A 23,328-nucleotide genomic window follows, 5' to 3' on the forward strand; every position below is an offset into this window, starting at 1 on the left:
CTTTGCAAGGAGAAAGCAAGGAAAAAAAAAAACATTTATTTCAGCATGAGGTTGCTCTTTAACTGTTACTATTTTATCAGAGCAGCAGTACTGGGAAAAATATTACTTCGCATGTACTTTTGCGCACAAATATGTTCTGTTTGTTGAAACTGAAATCTACCACTAAGTTCATAACCTAATGGCTCAATAGCAATAATAAAAAGACAAATATTAGTTTGCAGTAGTTGTTTTATGTGAAATTTGTGTTAATTTTCAGTAACCAACATTCTTATCAAAAAGTAAAGTTCATTAGTATTAGATTTAACTGTTTGCTCTTCGATATTTCTTTGAATAGGAAATGACTTGAATTTTAATTTTGCATTTTTTAAGTATATTTTATATTGAATTGAATAAATCTCATGTGCCTGAATAAATCACTGAGTATCTTATTGAACTGAAGCAGCATTCTGTTTCAACTTTAGATTCCTAAAAAAGACACTCGCTATCTTCGTGATGTGGTTCCAACAAAATCTCTAAACTCTTTCACTCAAAATGTCTCGGATTTTGTTTTTACATCTCTAGGGTAAGTGAAGAAAGATTTTTTAAATTGAGAAACACATCATGCACAAATTGTTTTGTTTCTTTATTTCCCCTCTCAGAAGTGACTTGCTCCATTTTGAAAATACTTCAATCGTAAGAAAAATTTCGTCATTCGGCGATTTTTTTCTTACTGGGTCAGCAAATTTTCCGAAATTTCTTAAATTTGACGAAAAAGTTCTCTCGGTTCTTTCCTGTATTTGCGTCAATATTTACTTTATAAATGAAATGAAAGAGACCGTACCAAAATGTATATAATTGATGCTCAGATTGCTGATAAACGTAAAAACTATACTGTGGCTGATATTTTAAATTAACAAATTATAAAATATTAATTTTTAGAAATACAATTAATTTTAATTGAAAATGGGGTTGTTTCTAAAATTTTAAATGTATTTTTTTTTCCGAAAGAACATGCTTAAAAACATAGGATCTGAACAGTTTTTAAATAATTTGTTTAAGTTTAATATTTAAAAAAAATACTTTAATCGGTGCGCTTTATTGTTTACGCTTCTGCCGATGACATCACAAATGATGAAATGCCATTACTGTTGCCATTCACAGAACAAAATATTTCATTCGCAACTTTACTCACGTGTATTGGCAACGATATGTTTGATATCAAGCATAGAGCGCAATATTTAATTCGCTTCATGATTATCATAACGTGGAAATGCGGTAGAAAGATGCGGCAAAGTGCATCATTTGTGACGTCATAAAGACCACGCCATGTTTGAAAAATCGGACATTTAAAAAAAATAATTAAAAAATAACTGTTGGGAAAATAAAAGTATTTTCTGGGTCCATGTTATTATTATTATTATTATTATTTTGCTTATTCTATCAATTTCAGTGACTAAAAGTAGTACTTTTGACTACTAAGGAAACAACTCCATTAAACGCCTACCACACACATAAACATCCGAGCACAAACGCACCAAATGTATTTTGTAGTTAGAAATTTTTAGACTTAAGAGACTTATAACACTGGCACACTCACTTTTTTTTTTAATGTCTCTTTGACTGAAAAATGCAGTGAAACACCGTTTATATGCTTCTCTTTCATACATTTTAATCATTTATACGTTTTTTAAGTCGGTCCCTGCAGAGTCCAATGCATATTAACATACACAGATGAAAGGATTTTACATTTTTTCGTTTTTTTTTTCATGCATTCCCTTTAAAAAGGTATAAACAGTTCTTCACTGTATAAGGCATTTTAAAGTCGCCGCTAACTAAATTAACATAACAAAGTACCATGCACTAAATTAAAGGTATTACGGAATTTCTTTAACTGCAGAACTTGTTTCACATTAAGATAAAAAACGACATTACATAAATTGAAAATTCTGCCGTGATCTGGGTGCGCTAAATATGTCTCGCTGTCTGAAAATCAGCTAATAGAATATTGAGATTGTACAAATCAACTACGATACTACCAACTGAGTTTCAAATCTTGAATAAGTTAATTAATGTATATACAAACTCCAACCTGGTTTAGAATAAAATCCAACCATTCTGTTAGAGATGGAGCAAAGCATGAGTGGGAATTCTTTTTGCATCTAGAAACTTGCCAAAAAGGTACAGTTGGTTCCGTCAATTGCTTGAAAAGGTACATTTTGTAGTTTTAATAACGCATAGTTTACGATCTTTATAAGTAATTTTATAATTTTTCCTCAATGAATATAAATGTATATCCAAAATGCAGTTCTAATTTTTTGCATATTTCCCAGCGAGTTTTTGTAACCGTATAAAATCATTCATTTTTAATAGAACTTGTTCTTACCTGAAATTAGATTCTATAATTAAAGACCTTCTTGTTCTTACATGCAATTAGATTCTATAATTAAAGACCTTCCTGTTCTTACATGCAATTAGATTCTATAATAAAAGACCTTGTAAATTTTGAATCCCTACCCACTTTAAAAGTCACAGATTAAAATGTCAAAGATTAAAAAAGGTCAAAGATTTAAAAAAAAATGTTTTTTTCCCCCCATTGAAATTTGGACCTCTTGCCAGAGCAGAGGAAATTAATCCAGAGATAGGAAACTTTGCATAATAATTTGTTATAAGAGTTTAAAAAATCAAAGACAAGCCCGTTATTTCAAATAAAATCCGGGGGAGGGGATAAAGGGCGTGAATTCAATGAAATTTTATCAGAAAACCGCGAACCCACACCCACTTATATGTAAAAGCGATAGTTTTTTAAAGTAAGTGGGGAGGCTTGACCCCCCTTTCCCCTAAAATTTTAAATGACGGACCTGGTTCAAGGGGTGAACTGATGTCGTTAATGTGAATAAAAATTCGAAGTATTGCAGCGTATTAGGTATGTAATTACTTTGTAATGTGTCACTCGTATTTAAGGAATTTTATGTAAAATTCTCAAAATTCAGGCCTGTTGCCAGAGTAGAAAAAAATAACACACAGCTTGAAATTTTACGCAGTAGTTTGTTTTAGGAAGTTAAAAAGGCTTAAAGTTTATGGGAATTTAAAATACTTTTAAATTTTTCTCTTAATTTGATGTTTTTCTAAAAATTTCAAAAATTCAAATCTCTTGCTAGAGCAAAAGACATTAACTCAGAGGCACGAAATTTTGCACCGTAAAAAGTGTTAGGGAGTCCCAAATTTTCCGCACTAAGACTAATTGCTCTGCCAAAATTCAATTTTTTTTTCGGCCCACCCTAATGTATATCCATGTTATACAATCCGTATATACAGTACATAACGCTGCAATATCTAATTACATTTCCAAACCAAATAAAACATTTTTTTTTCTTTCATTCTTTGCTGAAAATAAAGGAAAATTTATTAGAACTTCCTGGTGTGTTTGGATTTTTGGCGTTTCAGATTTTTGATTTTCGGATTTTTGACATTCTACTGAATTTAAGTTATTATAATTTGAAAATAAATTAGCAGTTGCTACTGAAATTTCTTTTCTACTTAGGCATTTCTTTTAATACTCTCTCAGAAAGGATGACATAGATGGTCCATATTTCTATGAAAAACCCGGAAGATCTCAACTAATTCCTTGTTACACGCAGTATTCCAGAGTTGATAGCGATCAGGAACCACACATGTCTTTGTTTGCTCCGTTTGTATTATTCTCCAAACAGAGTGAGTTGATTTTATTTAAGAATAGTATTTATTTTGTTTTGGATGCTGTAAAGGAAATTTAGGTGAACGTCGTTCATTCGTCTCTCGTTGATCCATATCTCTAGATAATCCAGATCAAAACTGCAGACTTAAAAAAAATATGTAATTTTACATTGCTAATAATTTTAAATTATTCTAGCAAAACCGCAACAATAAGTACGCCAAACATGCGTTTTTAATTTTGATCTATTAATGATAAAGTGTTAGCTTAACTGTGCTCCACTCAAACGGTGGTTTATCCCCTGTTTCGCCGACATTTATAACTTTCTCCCTCCCCTCCCCCCTCTAAATATCAAAAGGTAAGACTGAAACTGAAAATCACGGGAGAAGAAATTTCCCGTCTGTGAAAAGTAGAGGACATCATTCAAAAGCCACTAGTGTTTAAAACAGGAGATAATTTATGTTTTTTTTTTGAGAGGGTCCGGGACACATTTTGAAAAAAAAAATTATGAAACAATTTAGAGTTTTGAAATTTTTTCCACTGATTCACCATCTATTTAATGAAAAAAATCACAGCATAAATATTGAAAAAAAAAAAAAATTTTTTTTTCATTTAAATGTTTAATTTTTTCTTCTTTTTTTTAAAATGGGGACGCTTTAAATCGATAAAACTCAAAATATCATTGGTCAATTTTCAATTTTTTTTCAAAACATTATGCTCAAATATCTTAGCTTTAATTTTTATTCGGCGAATTAAAAAATATTAATTCAATAAAAAAAAGAAAACATTTGGGAAAAAATTTCAAAAATTTCAATGATGCTTTTTTTAAAAAATCATATTTCTTTTTGTAAAAACGTTTTTTTTTTCAAATTTACTAAATAAAAACTAAGGTAAACTGTTTGAAAAAGATATGCTCCAAATTTCACTTTATCTTGATCATTTCTTGACTTATAAGAGTTTGAATGCGAAAAAACGGGAAAAATTGCATCATGGGGTAAAACGCGTTTTAAGTTTTTACGTTAAATATAATATACTAGTTAAAGCATGCAACAAAAATAATTATACCTTTCGTTCCAGTTAAGATAGAAACAAGATTCAAACGTCCTTTTGAGTAGAAAAAAATGGAATTTTTTTTGAAACGATAAAAAAAAAAAAAAAAAGCAAGATTTAACGTTTTTTGTGTCTTGGATAAACTTAAGAAGTGCCTAAACTTTTTTTTACTTCTTTTGATGTCTTGTAAATAACTTTACGTAGGGTAACGGCACCAGTAACATACATGCTTAAGACATCGCTCTCGGGTTAAGTCAAATTTCTGCGTCTTTTCATGTATTTAGACTTTTAAAACTATTTTTCTCTCATGCAACTACATCTCATCTAACCACTGGCTGCTTTTGGATCCTCTGAAATAGTTAATTCTATTTTTATTTGCTCAATTTCGAAAAGAGGTCCGACCCCCCAGTAACAGACACCGACAATTCTGATGATACCCAGTAACAGATAGGATGAGGAAATGATGAGTAATGAACATAATTCCCCTTTTCCCTTCAAAATGTACAAAAGTTCTTTATTTTTAGATCTAAAACCTCATTAAATTCAAATGAACATGAAACACCGGCAAACCTCGCGGTAGCTGTTCATAACCTTCCACCACTGCTTTGTAAAAGCCAACTGGATCATAAAATTCACTCTGATAAGCACTAGATAGGATAATAAGGGTTTTCGATTCTTAGGATTGCCTTTGGTACTAGTTGGTCCTGGAAAACGAGGTTGTACTGCACTATAGGCTAAAAATTTAATCTTAGGAGAAAACGTAAGAAAAAAATGTAAACTCTAGATTTTTTTTTTTTTTTTTGAAACACAAAACATTTTCCATCAATAATATCAAGCAAAAGTCAAAAAAAAAAAAAAAAAAAAAAAAAAAATTGAATTTTGACATTTTGAATTCAAATTATGTTTTTCGCAATCACGAGTGTGTGTATGTAGGCGTGTGGGGGGTATGTGTGTTTGTGTGTAGGGGGTATGTGTATGTGTGTATAGGCATGTGTGTTTGTTTCTGTGTGCTGGCATAAGAGTGCGGGTAATTGTGTGGATAAATGTGTGTGGGGGGGGGGTATGTGTATGTGTGTGTAGGCATATGTCTTTGTATCTGTGTGCAGGCATGAATGCGTGGTTAATTGTGTGTATATGTGTGTATGTTTTTGTGTGTGTGTAGGTGTCTGTATGTATGCGTGTGTGTATGTGTTTGTGTATGTGTGTGTGCGCGCGCGTGTGTGTAGTTGTGTATGTATGCGCGTGTGTGTAGGAAATGGGTGCAACCTGGAGACGGCTTTCGCTATAGGAGCAGCATCGTGAGGAGACGGTCGACGGTGATGGTGCGGAAGGTGGCGGTGGGAAAATAAAATCAAAGGACATCAAAACAGTCAAGTGAGAACAATAAGTAATCGTGATTGCTCAAAAAAAAAAAAAAAAAAAGCATAATAAATGGTTTGATAAATAGTTTTGAATTTATTGGTTTTCAATTTAATGGTCAATGTGATGGTTTTCAATTTAGTAGTTTTCAATTAAAAGGTTTTAACTATTAGTGTTTTGAAGAGCTTGTCTCTCTTTCTGAGATTTTCGTTTCGAGTAGAGTATAAACAGACAAAAACTTGATCTTACAAGAGAAAGAACGCAGTTTAATTGCCATTGGGCTCAAGAGACATAGTCAAACAGTCATTTAAATTCAACATTTAAATAAGTGTACATCTTTTTCTTACCCACTGAATACTATAAGTTCAACTTATTAAACTAATATCTACATTCTTTCATTTTAGCTTCTGAATACCCAGCAATGATTACTACACTGAGCCTTGTCATTGAACCAAAAGAATATCTCAGTCCAAAAATGAAACCAGGAGCTTATTTTACTGTGCATTCTCCTTATGAAGCTGTTAATCCGCATTATAAAGGAGTTTTTATGGAAGCTGGAAAAAAATATCACGTCCATATAAAGCTGGTATGCTCACTTAAATCTATTGACACATTTGACTAAACTACTACTGATCCGTTGGACACTTTGAGTTTGACAATTGGCATCTTTTAGGAAGAAGATCACCTTCTTACTCCTCCTGAGAATGATTGTGTGGATTACATTGAGCGTTGGAAAAGTGCCGGCAAAAAAGGACCAAGATCACAGAAGGTAACTCCTTCCTTTTTCTTTCCTTCTAACTAAATCAGAAGTCCTTGAGGAAGCTAAAAACTAAAAAAAAAATATTGGATCCCAAAAAACTCTGGTGAAGGAGACGGGAAATTTAAAAGCAGTATTGAAATTTCAGAACTGCTGCCACAAAGATTTAGGAAAATGCAATAAATATGGAAAGGAATGATCAAACAGTAATGTGGGACGCGAACAAAGCTTTTGTTAGGATAAATGAAGACCATTTGCTCTCATTATATTCTCGAAAGGGTAAAAAAGCATACTTGTAACACAATGCAGAGTAGGTAAAACTTAGTAATATAATATGAAAACCTATAAATGTAATTATCTAATGCTGGAAAGTCGCCCATCAAGGTATGATGGTATGATGGGGGAAAAGTGCTTCTACTCTTCGACATTTTAACGAAGCAATTACCTGTTTGGTGGTATTTTGATAGTTGAAATTGTAACCCTAACTCCAGTGGATGAACCCTCAACTCCAGCAGTTAGTGTTAATAGTTGACCCTTTTTTCGTTTCTTCATTCCCCTGAAATGACAGTCTTACCAGTAAAACAGTTAAATGACCGGATCGTCAAAATGAAGCATTCCTGCATGTCAAACATTACCAAAAAATAGTATTAAATTATCATGCCGTGGAACGAGTTTCATTGTTGATGACGTCAGGAGCGTTATTCGATCATTTTCTATTATATATATGAGGATCATGAGAGAAGTGCGTCAGAAGTTTAACCACACATTTATTATAACACTATATTATGTAAAGAAATATGCATTGGAAACGGAGCTGTCCACTACATAAGCTCAAAGCTATGATAAAATAAATAATGCAACTGCACTGGCTACATCAAAGTTTCTGACTTAAAACACACTTTTTGTGATTTTTTAAAAACCAAATCCAGAATATTCGCAATATTTTAATGATTTCATGTACTTTTAATTGTTTAATGTGTTACGCTTTCAGCTTGGGTTCAGTATTTAGGACTATTGGTCTTGAAATGGATTTTTGGAGATTTTTTTTCCTTACGATTCTTTTAATTTATTTATTACTGGCTCTTAGAATAATGTATCAAAATAAATGGAAAGGTATTTTTTTCAGGAAGCATGCAAAACTGGAACTAGCATGTGTCTGAACTTTTGTCTGCTTCTGTGATATTATCATTAGTGCATTTTTATTTACAGATGTGCATGGAAAAGTGCAGTCTTGAGTATGAAATAGTTTGTTGCGGATGTATTTCTCGTAGCATAATGTTCCCAACTCAGCATCAGAAATGTTTATTTAGTAAGTAATGTGCCTCAAAAGATAGAAATGTTTTACTTAATTAAAATTAAACCACATCTACAGGGGTAAAAGATAATGCTTGTACTAAGAGTATATTTGCAGAGATAGTAATGAGGCCAGGGGCATTTCACTTATCAATAACTGGTTAGTCAAGTTTTTATTATCCAGTGTCCGTAAATTCATACATTTAAATACTTAATACATTTTAAAAATTCACAGAAAAGCAACAAATTGCCGTTATGAATATGCGGTTTGCGCTATTATACTTCACAGGCTCCAAAAATTTTTATGAAAATTTTATTAATTTTGAAAGTAGACTGGTTTAGCTCTAAACGAGCGCCTTTTTGTTCTCCTTTGATACTTTCAGAAAATCCGATCACTGAGGTATCTACTTTTTCTGTATTTGAAAATTAGACGTAGTTAAGTTGTAACTTAATAAACATTACGTCACATTTTAGCTCAAAATTTTAATACATAGTTCTGTTAAATGAGATCCGATTTAATGATTTCAATTTATTCACAGGGAAAGTTTGTTGATTGATTGCATAGGACTTTTTTAAACACTAGTATATAAACAGCAAGTTTACTTTTGTAGTTTCAAGTGATTACTCTACATACATTATTTTCACTTTTCTTGCAGACAAACAAAGTTACTGCATAACAGGAAACGATCCAATTGACGAGTATCGAAAGTGTAACTCTTCTTGCAATAGACCCTGTTCGTAAGTTTATTCTGATGTTTCCACTATGCAGGTGTATGTTTATTTTTTTTTATTATTTCTGTATTATTATTTTTTTGACTTTAAAAATTTGTGTACAAAACCAGAGGAATGGAAAAGCTGCATAATGACTAAGTAATTCAACTGAGAAAATTTCTGAGCTGCAGCAATATTAACCTCCGAAGGACGTTTAAAAAGTTTTTTTTTATTGCTGATGTTGGTGAAATGTTCATGAAAGGAAATGGCGCCATTGCAATGAGAGGTTATATTTTTTAAAAAACAGGGGTAACAGACTTAACCATCCAGAGATGGTGCCATCAGTCACCTCCACTTCCACTATTAAGCATGAGGCTGAAGGGAGAGGAAATATTCTCCAGTTTTCTGCACTGTGATAGCAGCTTAAAGATCGACGCACACGACTTCCAGTCCAACAGATTCAACTGCACGCACCACTCATGAACACATTGGGTCTTTATGGACAGTGGGTCAAGTTGTTGTTTCATAACTTACTAAACAGTATTCCACAGCGTCCTTGAAAGGAAAATACAGAATGAACAAATAATAAAAGATACTGTGAAAAAGGCCTTTTTATATTTTGGAAAAATTTCTCTGCCTTTTAACCATAAAAGAGCCACTTTTTTTTTTGGAACTTTTCATCGTTTTACATTCAGTAGTGGATACAAGGGGAGGGTCATGGGGTTCATGACCTCCTCACCCAAACCGTTGACAATAGTATCCGTCCACATTGTCTTCAAACACTTTATGAATGAAAAATGTAACGATTTCAATAGTCTTTCAATTCATTATCTATTTTTGAAAGTAAATATTTAAAATGCTAACTCCCTTTTACTGCTTGTGAAATTAATTTGCAGCGTTATGCCTTTTTCTCGGACGATTTAGTGGTTTTTATGGTCACCTGAGCAGTTTCAGAATCTTTTCGGGCCCAAAACTATAAGTACATTCAAGTGGGGTCGAGGGTGAGGGGGCATTCATCACTATGACCCCCTCCCCCGCCCTCTAAAATGGTCCTGCCCGTGGTCCGCCCCTGATCACATTTGGAATGATATTTAGAGAAACTATTCTTTTCCTATGAAGTTTGATTTCAGTGACGTCAACTTAGTTTCAAAGCAGATCCCATTTAGAGTAACTTACCATAGTTATTCCTTCTTCCCTACTTTTATCATTATTGTTACTTGAAAACTACCAGTCAAGGTATGACAGGTAAAAATTGCTTCTACATTTGAACGAAACAAAACGCCTGTTTGGTGATATTTTGATGGTTGGAATTTTAACCTTAGCTCCAGGGGTATAACCTTAAACTGCAGTGGATAAGCGTTCATTGTTGACCACTTTTTGATTCTTCATTCCCCTAAGATTATTGTACCAGATAAACAGTTAAGTTACCGGATCCAGTTCAACCTTGTCAAAATAAAGCATTTCCCGGCATGTCAAAACATATTATCAAATTATCATGTCGTAGCGTGAGTTTTATTGTTGGTAACGCCAGGAGCGTTACTTAATCATTCGCAATTACAGTTGGCTCTCTGTTTAACGACGCTGTACTAAGCGACTTTCTCTGTTTAAAGACGGCTTTTCACGGTCCCGAATGCTCTACTGTAGTTTTAAAAGCATTCTATTTAAGGACGCATTCTACTTAAGGACGATTTTTTGTGGTCCCTTGAATGTTGTTGAACAGAAAGTCAACCGTATATACATGAGGATTATTATCATTATTGTGCAAATTGCAATCGTCACTTGATTGAAGTTGAAGTTCCGGGTCACTTTTGATTCCTGAGCTTCTATGAGCATCACTGTTCACTGGCCTCCGCGTCCTTGTCCTTCCTCCAGGGTGGTGACGTCCATATTCCCTGGGATTTACTTCATTTATACCTAACTCTCTCGACTCTTCACAATCCTCTTTAGACAAAAACGGCATCCAGACGCTGGCATTCACTTGAATTTTGACGTCTTGATATCAGATTATGATTTTTGAAATTATGAATGCGATAAGAACCATTTGTACAAACAAGAAACCCAACGAGAAGGGTCCTATCTCAAACCATTGTTGCGAAAAACATAATCCAAATTCAAGAAATCAAAATTCAAATTAATGCCAGAGGCTAAATGCTTAGGGCTACATTTTGTTACACGTAACTTCACTGACTGAGTCTTTAGATTTTTTAAAATTTTAAATTACTTTTTGATGATAGTATTTGGAGAATTGGCAACAGTTTATTTTTTCGGAAGGGTTAGTATAAGAAACTTAGAAATAAGTGTTATAGTATTATTTTGAGTATGGATAAATTTCAAATAGTCTTAATTTCCTTTGCGTAAATGAAACTTATAGACATCCATGCAAGCTAAAGAAAGTTTCTTTTAATTAGGAACTTGAAGTTTCATTACACAGTCGAAGAACGTCCCGAAATAGGAAAGGTATATCTTTTCTTATATAGTTCTTTTGTTAATGATGAAATATTTTTAAGATAACGTATCTTCCGTATATGGGTCACTCCGGTGAACATGGTACATTTCAGTTTTCAAAACTTTTTTTTCAAAGTTATCTAATCCAACAAAAAATAATGTCAAAAGGGTTTAATTCAACTGAGCTATAAAAATTAATTAGCTCAACTTGGTATTAATATCCAATTTTCTCAGTTCTTTTATCAGAAATGAAAGATTTTGTCCTCTCTGTTACACATTTAAAAACAACAACAAATTCAAAAATTTCAATTTTTTTTTGAATTTTTTTTGTTTAATATAAACAAATGGAACATATCTTTCATACAAAAGCATAAAATGTCACTGTAAAAGGCACATTTAAGTTTTATTGCTAATTATCTTACTCAAAAATGCAAAATTTTAAAAAATTATTTGCAAAAGTTAGATTATTATATGAAACAAACTTGAAAAAAGATTGAAGTTGGATTGTTCTAGTTATTAATTGTGTAGTTCTGTGCAAATTAACCTTTAAATTAAATGCTGAAAAAAAATTACAATCAAATCAGTTAAAATATTCCTGTAACAGAGCGGACATTACTATTGAAGATAGAAGTAATCTCTATGTTTAAGCAGAGAAATTAGATAGACAATGTTTCATTTTTTAACATTTTGCGTTTAATTCAATTTTTCTATAAATTTGTTAAACTAAGCTTTTTGCAAAACATCAATAGCATATTTGACTTGTTTACTATTTCCATAAATATTGTCCACTCTGTTACACAAGAAGTGTAACAGAGTGGACAAATAAGTAGTTAAAATTTTTTTTCTAAACCTAAACATAAAGTAACAGTTAAAATAGTGATACAAAAGCAAAGAGTAACTCTAAAATTACTACTTTATATGTAATTTAGATTTTTATAAAAAATTTTAATTAGTAAAATTAATGTAACATAGTGGACATTTTGTTGCTCAAATTTACTATCAGAGACAAAGAACGAATCTTACCTTGCTTGTTGACTGTTGAATCCACTAGGGTTAACTAAACATGGAGTTTTTACCATCTGGTCATCGCAAAAGTATTGCTAGTTTTTTTGTAAAAATATTTTTCAATCTTAAATGACTGTAACAGAGTGGACATTTCAAAATTTGTGAACTGTTGGAACAATTGTAAATTCCCTGCATTTTCATTAAAAAAATATTTTTCTAAAAAAAAAAAATATTGTTTAAATTGTTACAATAAAGTTTTTGCAATATAATTGGAAATTATTTTTGTTATTGCACCTAAGCAATTACTTAAATTACTTTTTAACTGTCACTGTTTTGAAGCTGGGACATCAAGATTTTGCCTTTTTGACTAACATAATTTTTTTTTAAAAATTCCTAAATCAAAATATTTAAAACAAAAAACATCTCATGATACAAAATTGCATGTAGAATAAAGAAAAAAATATGATTAATTCATACTAACTATCAAATTTGCTGTAAAAAATCCAAAAGTGCCGGACATGAAATGTACCATTGACCCATATGTGCAAAATGTATTGACTTGTAGATTTGAAAGACTATCTTATTCCAGGGATATTTCGATGGTTGGGAGTTTCGATCATCTTTTTTTTTTTTTTGCTATAGTAATATTATGTTGATAACCCATTACCCTCTAATGCTTTATAGTAACCCTATTCGACTACATTACTTCCCTACTCTTTGTTTATATAAGCAAAACGAAAAATATTACTCGCGGCGGCCAAGTATTGTTTCAATTAGGAATTTTCCAATAGTGGAACACAATGAGAAATAATTGAATCGTGAGCAATTTTATGTGAAAGGGGAATTTGTTTTTCTTTGAAAAGCAATACCGAATCAGTGTTCCGACACCAATTCACCCGTTGCATTTGACGCCAATGGGAAAATATCGCCAAACTCCCGATTGTCGAAACATTCCCCTTACTGTAATGATTAATGAGTGATTTTAATGCAATGAGTAATGATTAATGTAAAGGGATGTAAGTGCAAACATTAAAATTTTAGAGATAACCGGTACCTAATAATCAAGAAATAGTAGAGGAAACCCGGCTAAAGTGGATACCCCGGGCAAAGCGAATTTTGCCTATAAATCCCAAATAATTAGTTGGGCGGCAGCCGCGTTGTCATAGCCACGATCGCCTGTTGCCGCTCTGTGTGCGGCAAACACGTTGGGACAAGTTCACCTCACGCGACGCCAGTGAGCGAACAAAGTATGTTTTGGAGAAAAAAATATTAGTTTACAGAGGTTAGTGTTTCATTTATAACTTTAATACTATTTGTGACATGTTCTTTGTTATGAGTAGGATTTGATGTACGATTATGTAGCTTTCAACTATCCATAGACGACGAGTTTAGATGCTCTGGTTTTTTAGTAATTTTTAGTAACCTCAAAAATGTACCTGAAGGGCAAAGCGGATTGGGCAAAGTGAATACCATATTCACTTTGCCCGGTCATGACACGTCACTTCATCCGAACCTGGAAGTCTTCAATATTCAGATCTCCAGACAATACTACCATTGAAGACCATCCTTATACTCCCATGGGATCTGAAACAACAGACTAGGTCCAAGATAATGATGTTCCCGCCGCTTTACCCAAACCTGAAAGTTCTACGAACTACTACAGTCCTTCCATTTTACTACCTATTCCTCAGCCTGTAAAACCAACAACAGCATGTAAATAAAAACTACAGATATCTATACTCCTGACAAGTACTCCAGTAAAAGACAATCAGAGACAAAAATTTGAAAAATCAAAAAAGACTGTCATGAAGTAATTAGATGATGTTTCGACTAAAGCTTCTCAGAAGACTATTAAAAAGACCAAGTACCAAAAAGATTAATCAAAAATCTCTACGACAAATATAGGACTGCATAAGAGAATGTTAAGAAGAAGGAAGTAAAGAAATTTGATGATGTAAGGTGCATTTTCTGTGATGAAATGAAGATTGTTGATGAAGAATGTTCATTGAAGAAGCTGATCAGCCAATGGAAAACAGGATACAACGTCATATTTGTACTGAGTGGTGTCATAAACAGCGTTCAGCATTCGAAAATGGTAATGATTTTGTTTGTGATAACTTCAATGATTAGTATTGTAGCAGAAAAATGTTTTTTTTTTTTTTTTTTTTTGTTTTTTAATATGCTCCTAAATTTTGGATGTTGACTCTTTAAAAAATTTCTTTGCTTGTTACAATAATTATTGCAATAATTAGTATTGTAGAAAAATGCTTCTTAATATGAGCCTTCAATTTTCGATGCTTATTTTATTCTTAAGTTCATTTTTTTTGTTTGTAATAAGAAAAATAATTAGCACTGCAACAAAAAAATGTTTTTAAATATGTTCCTTTTATTTTCTACGTTTATTTTATTTTTAAGTTTATTTTCTTTGTTTGCAATAACAACAATAATTAGCATTGTAGCAAAAAAATGTTTTTTGGATATGTTCCTTTAATTTTCGATGGACATTTTATTTTTAATGTTTAGTTTCATGACAAATAATATTGCTGTTCGCTTTGCCCTAGTAACGAATCCACTTTACCCGGGGTGTTGGGCAAAGTGGATATTCATGCCATTGTTGAAAACTGGCCTTATATCTAATAGTGTAATTAATATTAAGGACGACTGTTATTACATTACGCAAGTGCATTAAATAAAGACTGATTATAAACATTTGTTTCAATTTCATAAGTCATAACTAAACGACAATAATCAAGAAAAGCTTAAGGTATTCACGTTACTCGGGTTTCCCCTACTCCTAGCCCGAGTAGGTGCTGAAACAAGCATTATTGAGAAAAACGTCTGAATAAAAGCCTACCTACGATCTAAATTTTAAACGCGTTTTTCTCAAAAAAATTATTTAAAAAATAATCTACTTACATCCTTTTGCTTTTCACTATCTGAAATTAAAAACCAAATCAAAAACATTGTCTAAAATTTTATTATTCCTTTCCAGCTATTTTTCGATGATGACTGGTGAGTGAAAATTTATTTTCTGCCTGCTATATTTTCATTCAATTTATTATTAAACTTAAAAAGTGACATCATTATTGAATAAATTAAATTTATCTTTATATGAGTATATCTTTTTATTCTTTGTGTTGAAGCTTATGTTAAGGTTTATTACTGATACATGTTTAAACCACAGTGTAAAAAATTTTGTGTTACCTTATTCCATAGTATCAGGGGCAGCTTAGCTGCCTCCACTGCTGTGGAGTAACTTAAATGGTATTACTGGTGTAAAGTTGCACATCACTTATTAAAGGTTACACCATGGTAATGCAACTATAGCGAAACGTGTCACTCATTTCTGCGCGAGGTTACACCAGAACTTTCTGTATACTGACAGAGAAATTGCTTGGAAGGTTACACGTTTGCAAAAACTAAGTTTTCTTCTGACTTTTTAAAGCGATTTATCAAGTTCATGCTGTTTAACAACCAATACACATCAATATACAACATTTATTTTTTTTAATACACAAACAAGACATTTTTATTGCACTACGAGAGGAAATGACGTGCGTGGTTTCCAAACCCAGAAAGCGAATATCACAGACATGCATAGCAAAAGCTTTAACCGCTTGGCTACCAAGGTCGGTTGACGTTTCGCTAATAAGAGTTTACCTGCCCTGCTCCAATTCTGATCTTTACGCATGCGCTTTGAATTATATTAAAACAATAGTGCAATGTTCCTCCAACAATGTGAACTTTTAAAACAATGATGTTACACAGTTCAGAATTCGTGCAACGTTACACCCATTAGTAACCTTACACATATTTTAGTGTTCTCGACAAAATATGTACATAAAATTTATGTACGTTTATTAAGCTAAAAGCGTCCTGTCTTTCATGCGTCAAAATGTTTTTCTTCTTTACATGGTCTTATTCTCTTATTCCACCCTCCTCCCCTTCTCCCTTATTGTGTAATTTAGTTTTTCCGCAATGCAAATGTAGATGTTGATGTTTAAAGTTAAACTGTTGGAAAACTACTGGATATATTGTGACTTCAGTTAAGTCGTATTTTTCTTTTTGGAGCAAATTTTAGAGACGTAATGTGTTAGGCCAGCGATTCTCAACCGGTGGTCCATCGGACCGGCACCGCTCCGCAGAAAATTTTTTTTGAGAAAAAAAAAAATATTTTTATTAAAAAAGGAAACACCATGATCATTCAAAAATTATTTATCTTATTTTTAACATTTAAATATGTTTTGTAACAGTTCTTTAACACCAAGATAAGTTTATAAAAAAAAAACAATTTTACTATTATTACTGTAAAATTTTGTGAAATGAGGGGAAAAGAACTTAGTAGTTCACAAAATATTTTTACAAGTATTAAACTTGGAAAGAGAGAAAGAGAGAGAGAGAAAAATAAGTAAAAACCTCACCGAACAGTAAAAAAATTCACATTTCTGAACAATGAGCACAATGCAAGTTTTTTTTTTTTTTTTCAAAAAGAAAAAAAGTAAGATAAGAAGAGAAGGGAAAAGAGAAACATTACCGGTTCACACGATTTGTTTTCAAAAGCTCTTTCCGGTTCGCGGCGAAAAAAAGGTAAAGAAAAGCTGCTTTAGGCAATAAGTTACCGTCCTTAAGTTAGGCTAAGGCATACTACATACAATATACTGATAGCCCGGTTACCACATCCAGAGACTGCAGTTTCGTCCTTGTTGTGGACTCTTCAGTTTGGAATAGTACATGTTCGATGTATTACATGTAGTTCTGCCTTACTCCTGGCTTAGGGGCGGTAATTTACTGCTTAATTACCCTAGCTTTGCCTTCAATTTACGAGTTGAATAACACCATGTCTGCGGATCTTGCTTGTGTGATAAATTTACATTAACTACCAGTTTGTTGGTATTATCAGCTTCAATGAGATGACATCTGCGTCCAGCTCAGTCATTAGGTGTTCCAGACTGATGAGTTCACATCAAGGACGAAACTGCAATCCCTGGTTGTTGTAACCAATGAGAAGAGATAAAATGGAGAGAGTGAAGACTTTCATTCATGAAACCAAGACCCCAAGTCACATGATAGATTTTAAAGAGAAGAATTGGAAGAAATCCGGTTTCTTTCGCTTGTTTCATGCAAAACGTGCCAACCATTCGTCGTTGTTGAGTCACGTGACTTGGGATCTTTGGGTAAGCTTTTGCTAAGCCAATGATTGGACTTGCTCCCTTCATTTTAATTCCTGCTCTAAGGTAGTAACCGACTATATTTCATCATGTTTTAGGTCAGAAAGAACGAAATTTAATGTTCTTGTTGCTTTTCTTTATGAACTAAAGTAAATAAGAATAGTTAATGCAATTTTTATGGCAATTATTCCAGATTATGTGGCATTAATATTATTAATATTTTCCTACCAGGGCTGCCAGAATGACATATGTTAGTGTTTATATGGAGGATCCTTATATCACTGTTCGATCACAAAAACCTTTGCTAGTGAGTATGCACAACAGTTATCTAGATATTCAATTACTTTTTTGCATGTTGTTTCAGCCCGCCTTGTCTAATGGTCAGAGGAGTATGAATGCGATGAGGAGATCCCGGGTTCGGATCCCTGCTCGGCCATGGATGTACTTTCTCTCTTCTGTCCTTGTTAAATGACTTTTAATCATTTTGTAATTAATTCTCCTTTTTCATTTATGTTTTTGAAAGTAACATCATTTTCTCTTCAAAATTGTACTTAAAAAGAATCATTTATATGTTTTTCTTTAAATTGTCCTTGTTAAATAACTTTTAATCATTTTGTAATTAATTCTCCTTATCGTTTATGTTTTTGAAAGTAACATCATTCTCTCTTCAAAATTGTACTTAAAAAAATCATTTATAAGTTTTTCTTCAAATTGCAATCAACCTTAAGTAACACAAAATGTTGATTTTGATGTTGTTGCTGTATTTTGTCGAAATTTCAATCAAGTCAGCTGTAGTTCGGGGCTTCTTAGCTGGATGGTGTTGGAAAGTCACTCCACATCTCCCACCAAAACCGAGAAGGACCTGTTACCATTCGGGCGAGAAGTGGAAGAGTTGTCTTTAGTTGTCTGTCCTTGTCCTTTCATTGTGTGAATGTGTTGCTATGATGTGAATGGTTGCCGACCCTACAAACGCGTTCTTAGGGCTTGTGCGTATTGTAAATGTCGGGCTTGCACCAAATTATGGTACAGTTGGAAAAGTGAAGCAGTGCACCCAAATTGGCAGTTTAGCTGACACAAGACAACAATAACATGTGGTTTCAATAGTATTAGTTTATATTTTGATGTAGTAATTTTTTGAATAAGATCACGATTAGCGATAGCCACTTCATGGCTTAGTATAAAATATAGCGACTAAAAATATATTAGTATCATTCACCACCTAGTCGCCAAATTACTCAACACCGATTTTTGTTTTAGAATTTAATTTTTTTCAAGAGATTTTTTGTACCTGTTGAATAAGTAATGGATGAGGGTAATCTTGTATGAAAATGTGAATAATGATTTTAAGTTGTCAGAAAATGTTTCTCTTAAAAATGCAATAGCTTCAAGTTTGCATGATTAACACTTAACCACGCAGTTGAGTTTGTTGCCATTAATTAGTTTTTTTACATTTATTTAAGCTGATATTTTTCATGTTTTAGTTGCACTTTAAAGCTTATCTGTTGTTTTGTAATTTTCTGGCTTACAAAAAAATTTCCACTAGAAAAAAAGGAGTGGCGACTAATAAATTTAGTTTTTCTCGCTTCTGGTAAACAGAAAAAGTCCGCTAACTTGATCTTTACCTTTGATGTTGTAATGATGTATGTATGGATTTGTTTGTCCAAATGTACAACTGCTAGTAGAAAAAGGATTGCCAATAAATAAATTTACGTTTACCCTACTGGTGATGGGTCATTCCATAGAAATGTCAACCTCAACCTCAGATTTTTTTTTCCACAAAGCCTTAATTGTGACCTATCATTTCATTCAGCATACTTTCTAGTACATAAATCCAGTAACAGTTTGCAAAAATTTCATTTGGTGTTTTTCTTCTGGCTCTAAACGTGCGAGGTTGTAGAAAAGGCTTAGCATGTACAAAAAACACGCAACTACCTTTTCTTGTATAATGTAAAAATTTTTGCAAATTTTTAAAAGAACTATGTTTATTCTAAATGATTGGATGTTGGCCAAAAAAAATTTGCTGTTCTTTTTGCATACATTGTAAGATAAGTATTTTAATTAGTCTGGTTATTTCACTGAAAATATTTACGTTACGTTAGTCACGAAAATGTACTACTTTCTACTTAAAAACTAAACCAGATGATTGAACCAAACAGCACTTTTTATTTTCTTACATCTGCGTCATATCTACTTAAAAAGTGCAAAATATTTATTTTAGTAACAGGAGATATAAAATAATTAATGTGACTAACGTAACAGTTTGCATGTGACTAACGTAATATTTTAAAAATAACTGCTAATATTTAAAACTTATTTAATTAAATGTACATTTTCATGAACAATTTTGCATATGTAGGCATTCTATATTGATTAAAAATAAAAAGGGTGAAAAATACCAGTAAAATTACATTGTATAGACTTTCTGTTTACTTAGAAAAATACTTTTTTTAAAGGTCTTTATAAAGATACTTCCAATTTAAGAATTATTAATAAAGAAAAGAAGATGAGTAAAGCAAAATGAGTACTCTGCTGAATGTGCATTCAACACAAGAATCCAAGCTTAAGAATTAAGATAATAGAAATACAGGCTTAACAACGAAGAACGTCTCTATTTTCTAGAAAATACATCTCCACCTACTATTAAAATGAAGTAATGGCTGCTCGTTGGAAAACATTTGAAGATGTTACACGATACAGTGACAGTAAGCGCTGCTGGCATATATATTTTAGAAAATGCAAGAATGATCATTTAGAAATTCAAACATCTGCTGTGATATCTGGAATTAAAATGCATTCTACTAAAACGTTCGAATATATTTTTTTCAATATTACATTTTAATTCAAAAGCATGCACAACAATATTCGTTCGATGGATCAGTAAACCTTAAAAAATAATATACCATTGAAAAGTACCACGGAGTTTCTTATGACGATAACCGGTATATCGGCAAAATGCTAGAATTCGGTGAAACTATCAATTTGCATAAAGTTAATATTTTAAAAGAGAGATATTTAGGATTTAATTAGCCCCAGAATGATGTTATTCAGTTTGTAAAAGCTGTTTTTTTCCATTTTTCGCACATTCAAATTGAGTTAATTGAACTGAATCCTTCCACTCAATTTCTTACACTAATATAGAAAAAAATTAAAGGAAGAACCATAATGCAACACAAAGAAGGTTCCTAAAATGTGTAAAAGTAATATAAGAGCCAGAAATTGATTATAAAAAGTTTTTTATATATATTCATTGCTTGTTATTCGATGGTTACGTTAGTCACGTTACGTTAGTCACACACAGTTTTTCTTAAAAGTACCATTAAGGACCAAAAAAGATTCATTTGTAACAAATCTGTAGTACATTTTTAAAAATAGATAGTGTACCTCTTACAAATATATCGGTCAATTTTAAATGCCTGCGTAAGTTTCAGAAAAATTTTCCTCGTAACATAAGCATTATTTCTCAGGGTTGCAAAAATGTTACGTTAGACACGATGCCTTTTTTGGTGAAAAAACACCTGCCAGCGCTAATTTTGCTTCAAATTCTTGGTAGAAGTGAAAAGTAGTCACCTTGTACATATTAAATCTGAATATTAAACCAAAACACATTTATTTTAACTCCCGGTGTAAGTAAAAAGAATTTGAAAATCAGCTGCGAATGTTACGTTAGTCACTATGGAATGACCCTGATCGGAAAAGTCCTCCAGTCTTGATTTTTACCTTTTGTTGCTGTAATGATGTAATGTCTAAACTTTTTCGTCTAAAATGTACAATTGCTAGAAAAGAGGAGTGTCGATAAATAAATTTGCCTTTACTCGCTGCTGGTGGTCAGAAAAATTCCATAATCATGATTCTTTCTTCTATAATGTACAATTGCTAGCAAAAAGAGGAGAAACAGCGGTAAGAAAACTTCGTATCAGCGAAACGGCGGGGACGCCATAAATTTGCTTCTGCTAGCTACTGGCGATCAAAAACATTCTCCAATCTTGATCTTGATTTCTTGATGTTGTAACACTGAAATGCATAGATTTTTCGTCTAAATTGTGCAATTGTTGTTAAATTGTTATGTTTTATAATGAAGTGAAGACGTTAGTTTTTTGAAATAATTAGAATGATTAGATAATTCTTTGGAACAAATATCGTTCGTTGTACGGAAATTTTTTAAAGATATGTATTTTTTCAAATTAATCAAATGCCATTTACATACGCCTACATCCTTGCGATGCAAGCATCCCCAAAATTTTGCCGTAGGTAGTATATTAAAAAATATATACTTAATTACGATACATACCTCTATTTTAAACCTGAAGCCTTTCTTTGACTGGCTGTATGTACTATGAGAGAAGAGAGCAAGCATTTTATTTTTGCTTAAGATTAAAGATAATAAATATGCGACTTAGTTTCTAAAAAAACAGAAATGACAACAGTTCATTTCTTTTAAAAGATACAGTAAGAGAATTTAAGAACAATTTAATATTATTTTTATATGGATTAACTGTAAGTCGTTTTAACTTTTTTGTATGAAATGAATGGTATTTGTTTCAATTAAAGGAAAATTACATTATTAAAATTTAAATTATTAAAATAAGAGTAAATATTGTTACGATTAATATGTAATTTCAACTGCAAACATGGGCAGAGGAATCAAGCAATACTAGAAATTTTGGAAAAATTGTAAGCATCAGGAAATTTTTATAGTTCTGAAAAAACTTATGGATTGCGTCCAGAAAATATTGTGAAGCAATGGGAAAAGTGGTTTATAGGGTAAAGTGGTCATAAATCAAATAAAGCGCTTATATATTCGAAATAAATGAATGAATGAGGGTAATTTTTTTATTTTAGATTTTAATAATTAAGAACTATATTCTGAATTGAAATTTTCGAAACTGCAACATTTTATTCCATGAAAAAAATTCGTTTTGTGTTCACATGAAACATTTTAAAATCCGAACATCCCTTTTAACTTCTTTGTAAAATTTTGTTTACTAAAATTTTTAACAGATTGATTGTGCAGACAGCTTCCCGGATGTCCCTTAGAACACGTCTGCATAAACAGCTAAGCTGGAGTTCTTTTATATAATATTTTAGAACAACTTAAGTAAGATGGAGTAAAGTGGTCATAGATTAAGCTTAACTTATATCCGTCATCAAAAATCATTTGATCTTCACTTATAAGGCAGGTATCAGTTAAATATTAAGTTAACTCACCATTTACTGTTTTTAAGGTAAACTGAATTAAAAACAACTGAGTTTGAATTTGATATAGCATATCGATTGGATTAAGGCAAGATTGTAATATTATAATATTTGGAAAAAAATTGAAAAAAAAATCATAGAATTTTTTCTGCAACCACAGCTTTCATTTTATTCCAGTAGAATAATTTATGCCACACCTTTCCCCTCTCCAAAAAAAAAAAAAATTATCTGTTAAATATAAGGAAAAAAAGAAATGAAACACTTCAAATTATCACACCTTTCCTGATGATATTGATGAATACCAGGAGTGAAATATAATATTGTTGGTTAATCAACTTTTCATCATAGTTGACCATCAAAACTGTATATGAATAAAGTTAAAACTTTCAAAAGAACTAGGTGTGTTGAGCATTAAAAAAATTACGTTTATTTACCGTGGTTTTAGATCTTTTTTTTTAAACTATGACCACTTTACCACAACCCAGATCGTTAACACACATGAAAAAGAAAATGCCCTTAAGCTATTTAAATCAATTTTTCTTCCGAAAATTCAGAGCAGCGTGATCTTTATTAAGTTAATGTAAAATAACGAAAAAACTAATTTGAAGTTTGAAAAGAAATTCCTGTATTTATTATGTAAGTTGAGAGACCTGAATTTTATGACCACTTTCCCCCAC

The 23,328-nt window shown here is 32.0% G+C and overlaps 1 protein-coding gene across 3 annotated transcripts in view; it reads left to right on the forward strand.

The window, feature by feature from the left end:
- LOC129219994 (uncharacterized) overlaps window positions 1-23,328 on the forward strand; it is a 41,053-nt gene that overhangs the window by 16,119 nt on the left and 1,606 nt on the right. For all 3 annotated transcript variants that reach the window (XM_054854318.1, XM_054854320.1, XM_054854319.1), the window contains 9 exons: window positions 462-562; window positions 3,545-3,690; window positions 6,484-6,665; window positions 6,753-6,848; window positions 8,046-8,145; window positions 8,786-8,867; window positions 11,249-11,297; window positions 15,283-15,302; window positions 17,690-17,765. In XM_054854318.1, coding sequence (XP_054710293.1) covers window positions 462-562; window positions 3,545-3,690; window positions 6,484-6,665; window positions 6,753-6,848; window positions 8,046-8,145; window positions 8,786-8,867; window positions 11,249-11,297; window positions 15,283-15,302; window positions 17,690-17,765 — 852 coding nt within the window. The remainder of the gene's footprint in view (window positions 1-461; window positions 563-3,544; window positions 3,691-6,483; window positions 6,666-6,752; window positions 6,849-8,045; window positions 8,146-8,785; window positions 8,868-11,248; window positions 11,298-15,282; window positions 15,303-17,689; window positions 17,766-23,328) is intronic.

Source organism: Uloborus diversus, chromosome 4 (genome assembly GCF_026930045.1).
Source record: "Uloborus diversus isolate 005 chromosome 4, Udiv.v.3.1, whole genome shotgun sequence".
NCBI lineage: Eukaryota > Metazoa > Arthropoda > Arachnida > Araneae > Uloboridae > Uloborus > Uloborus diversus.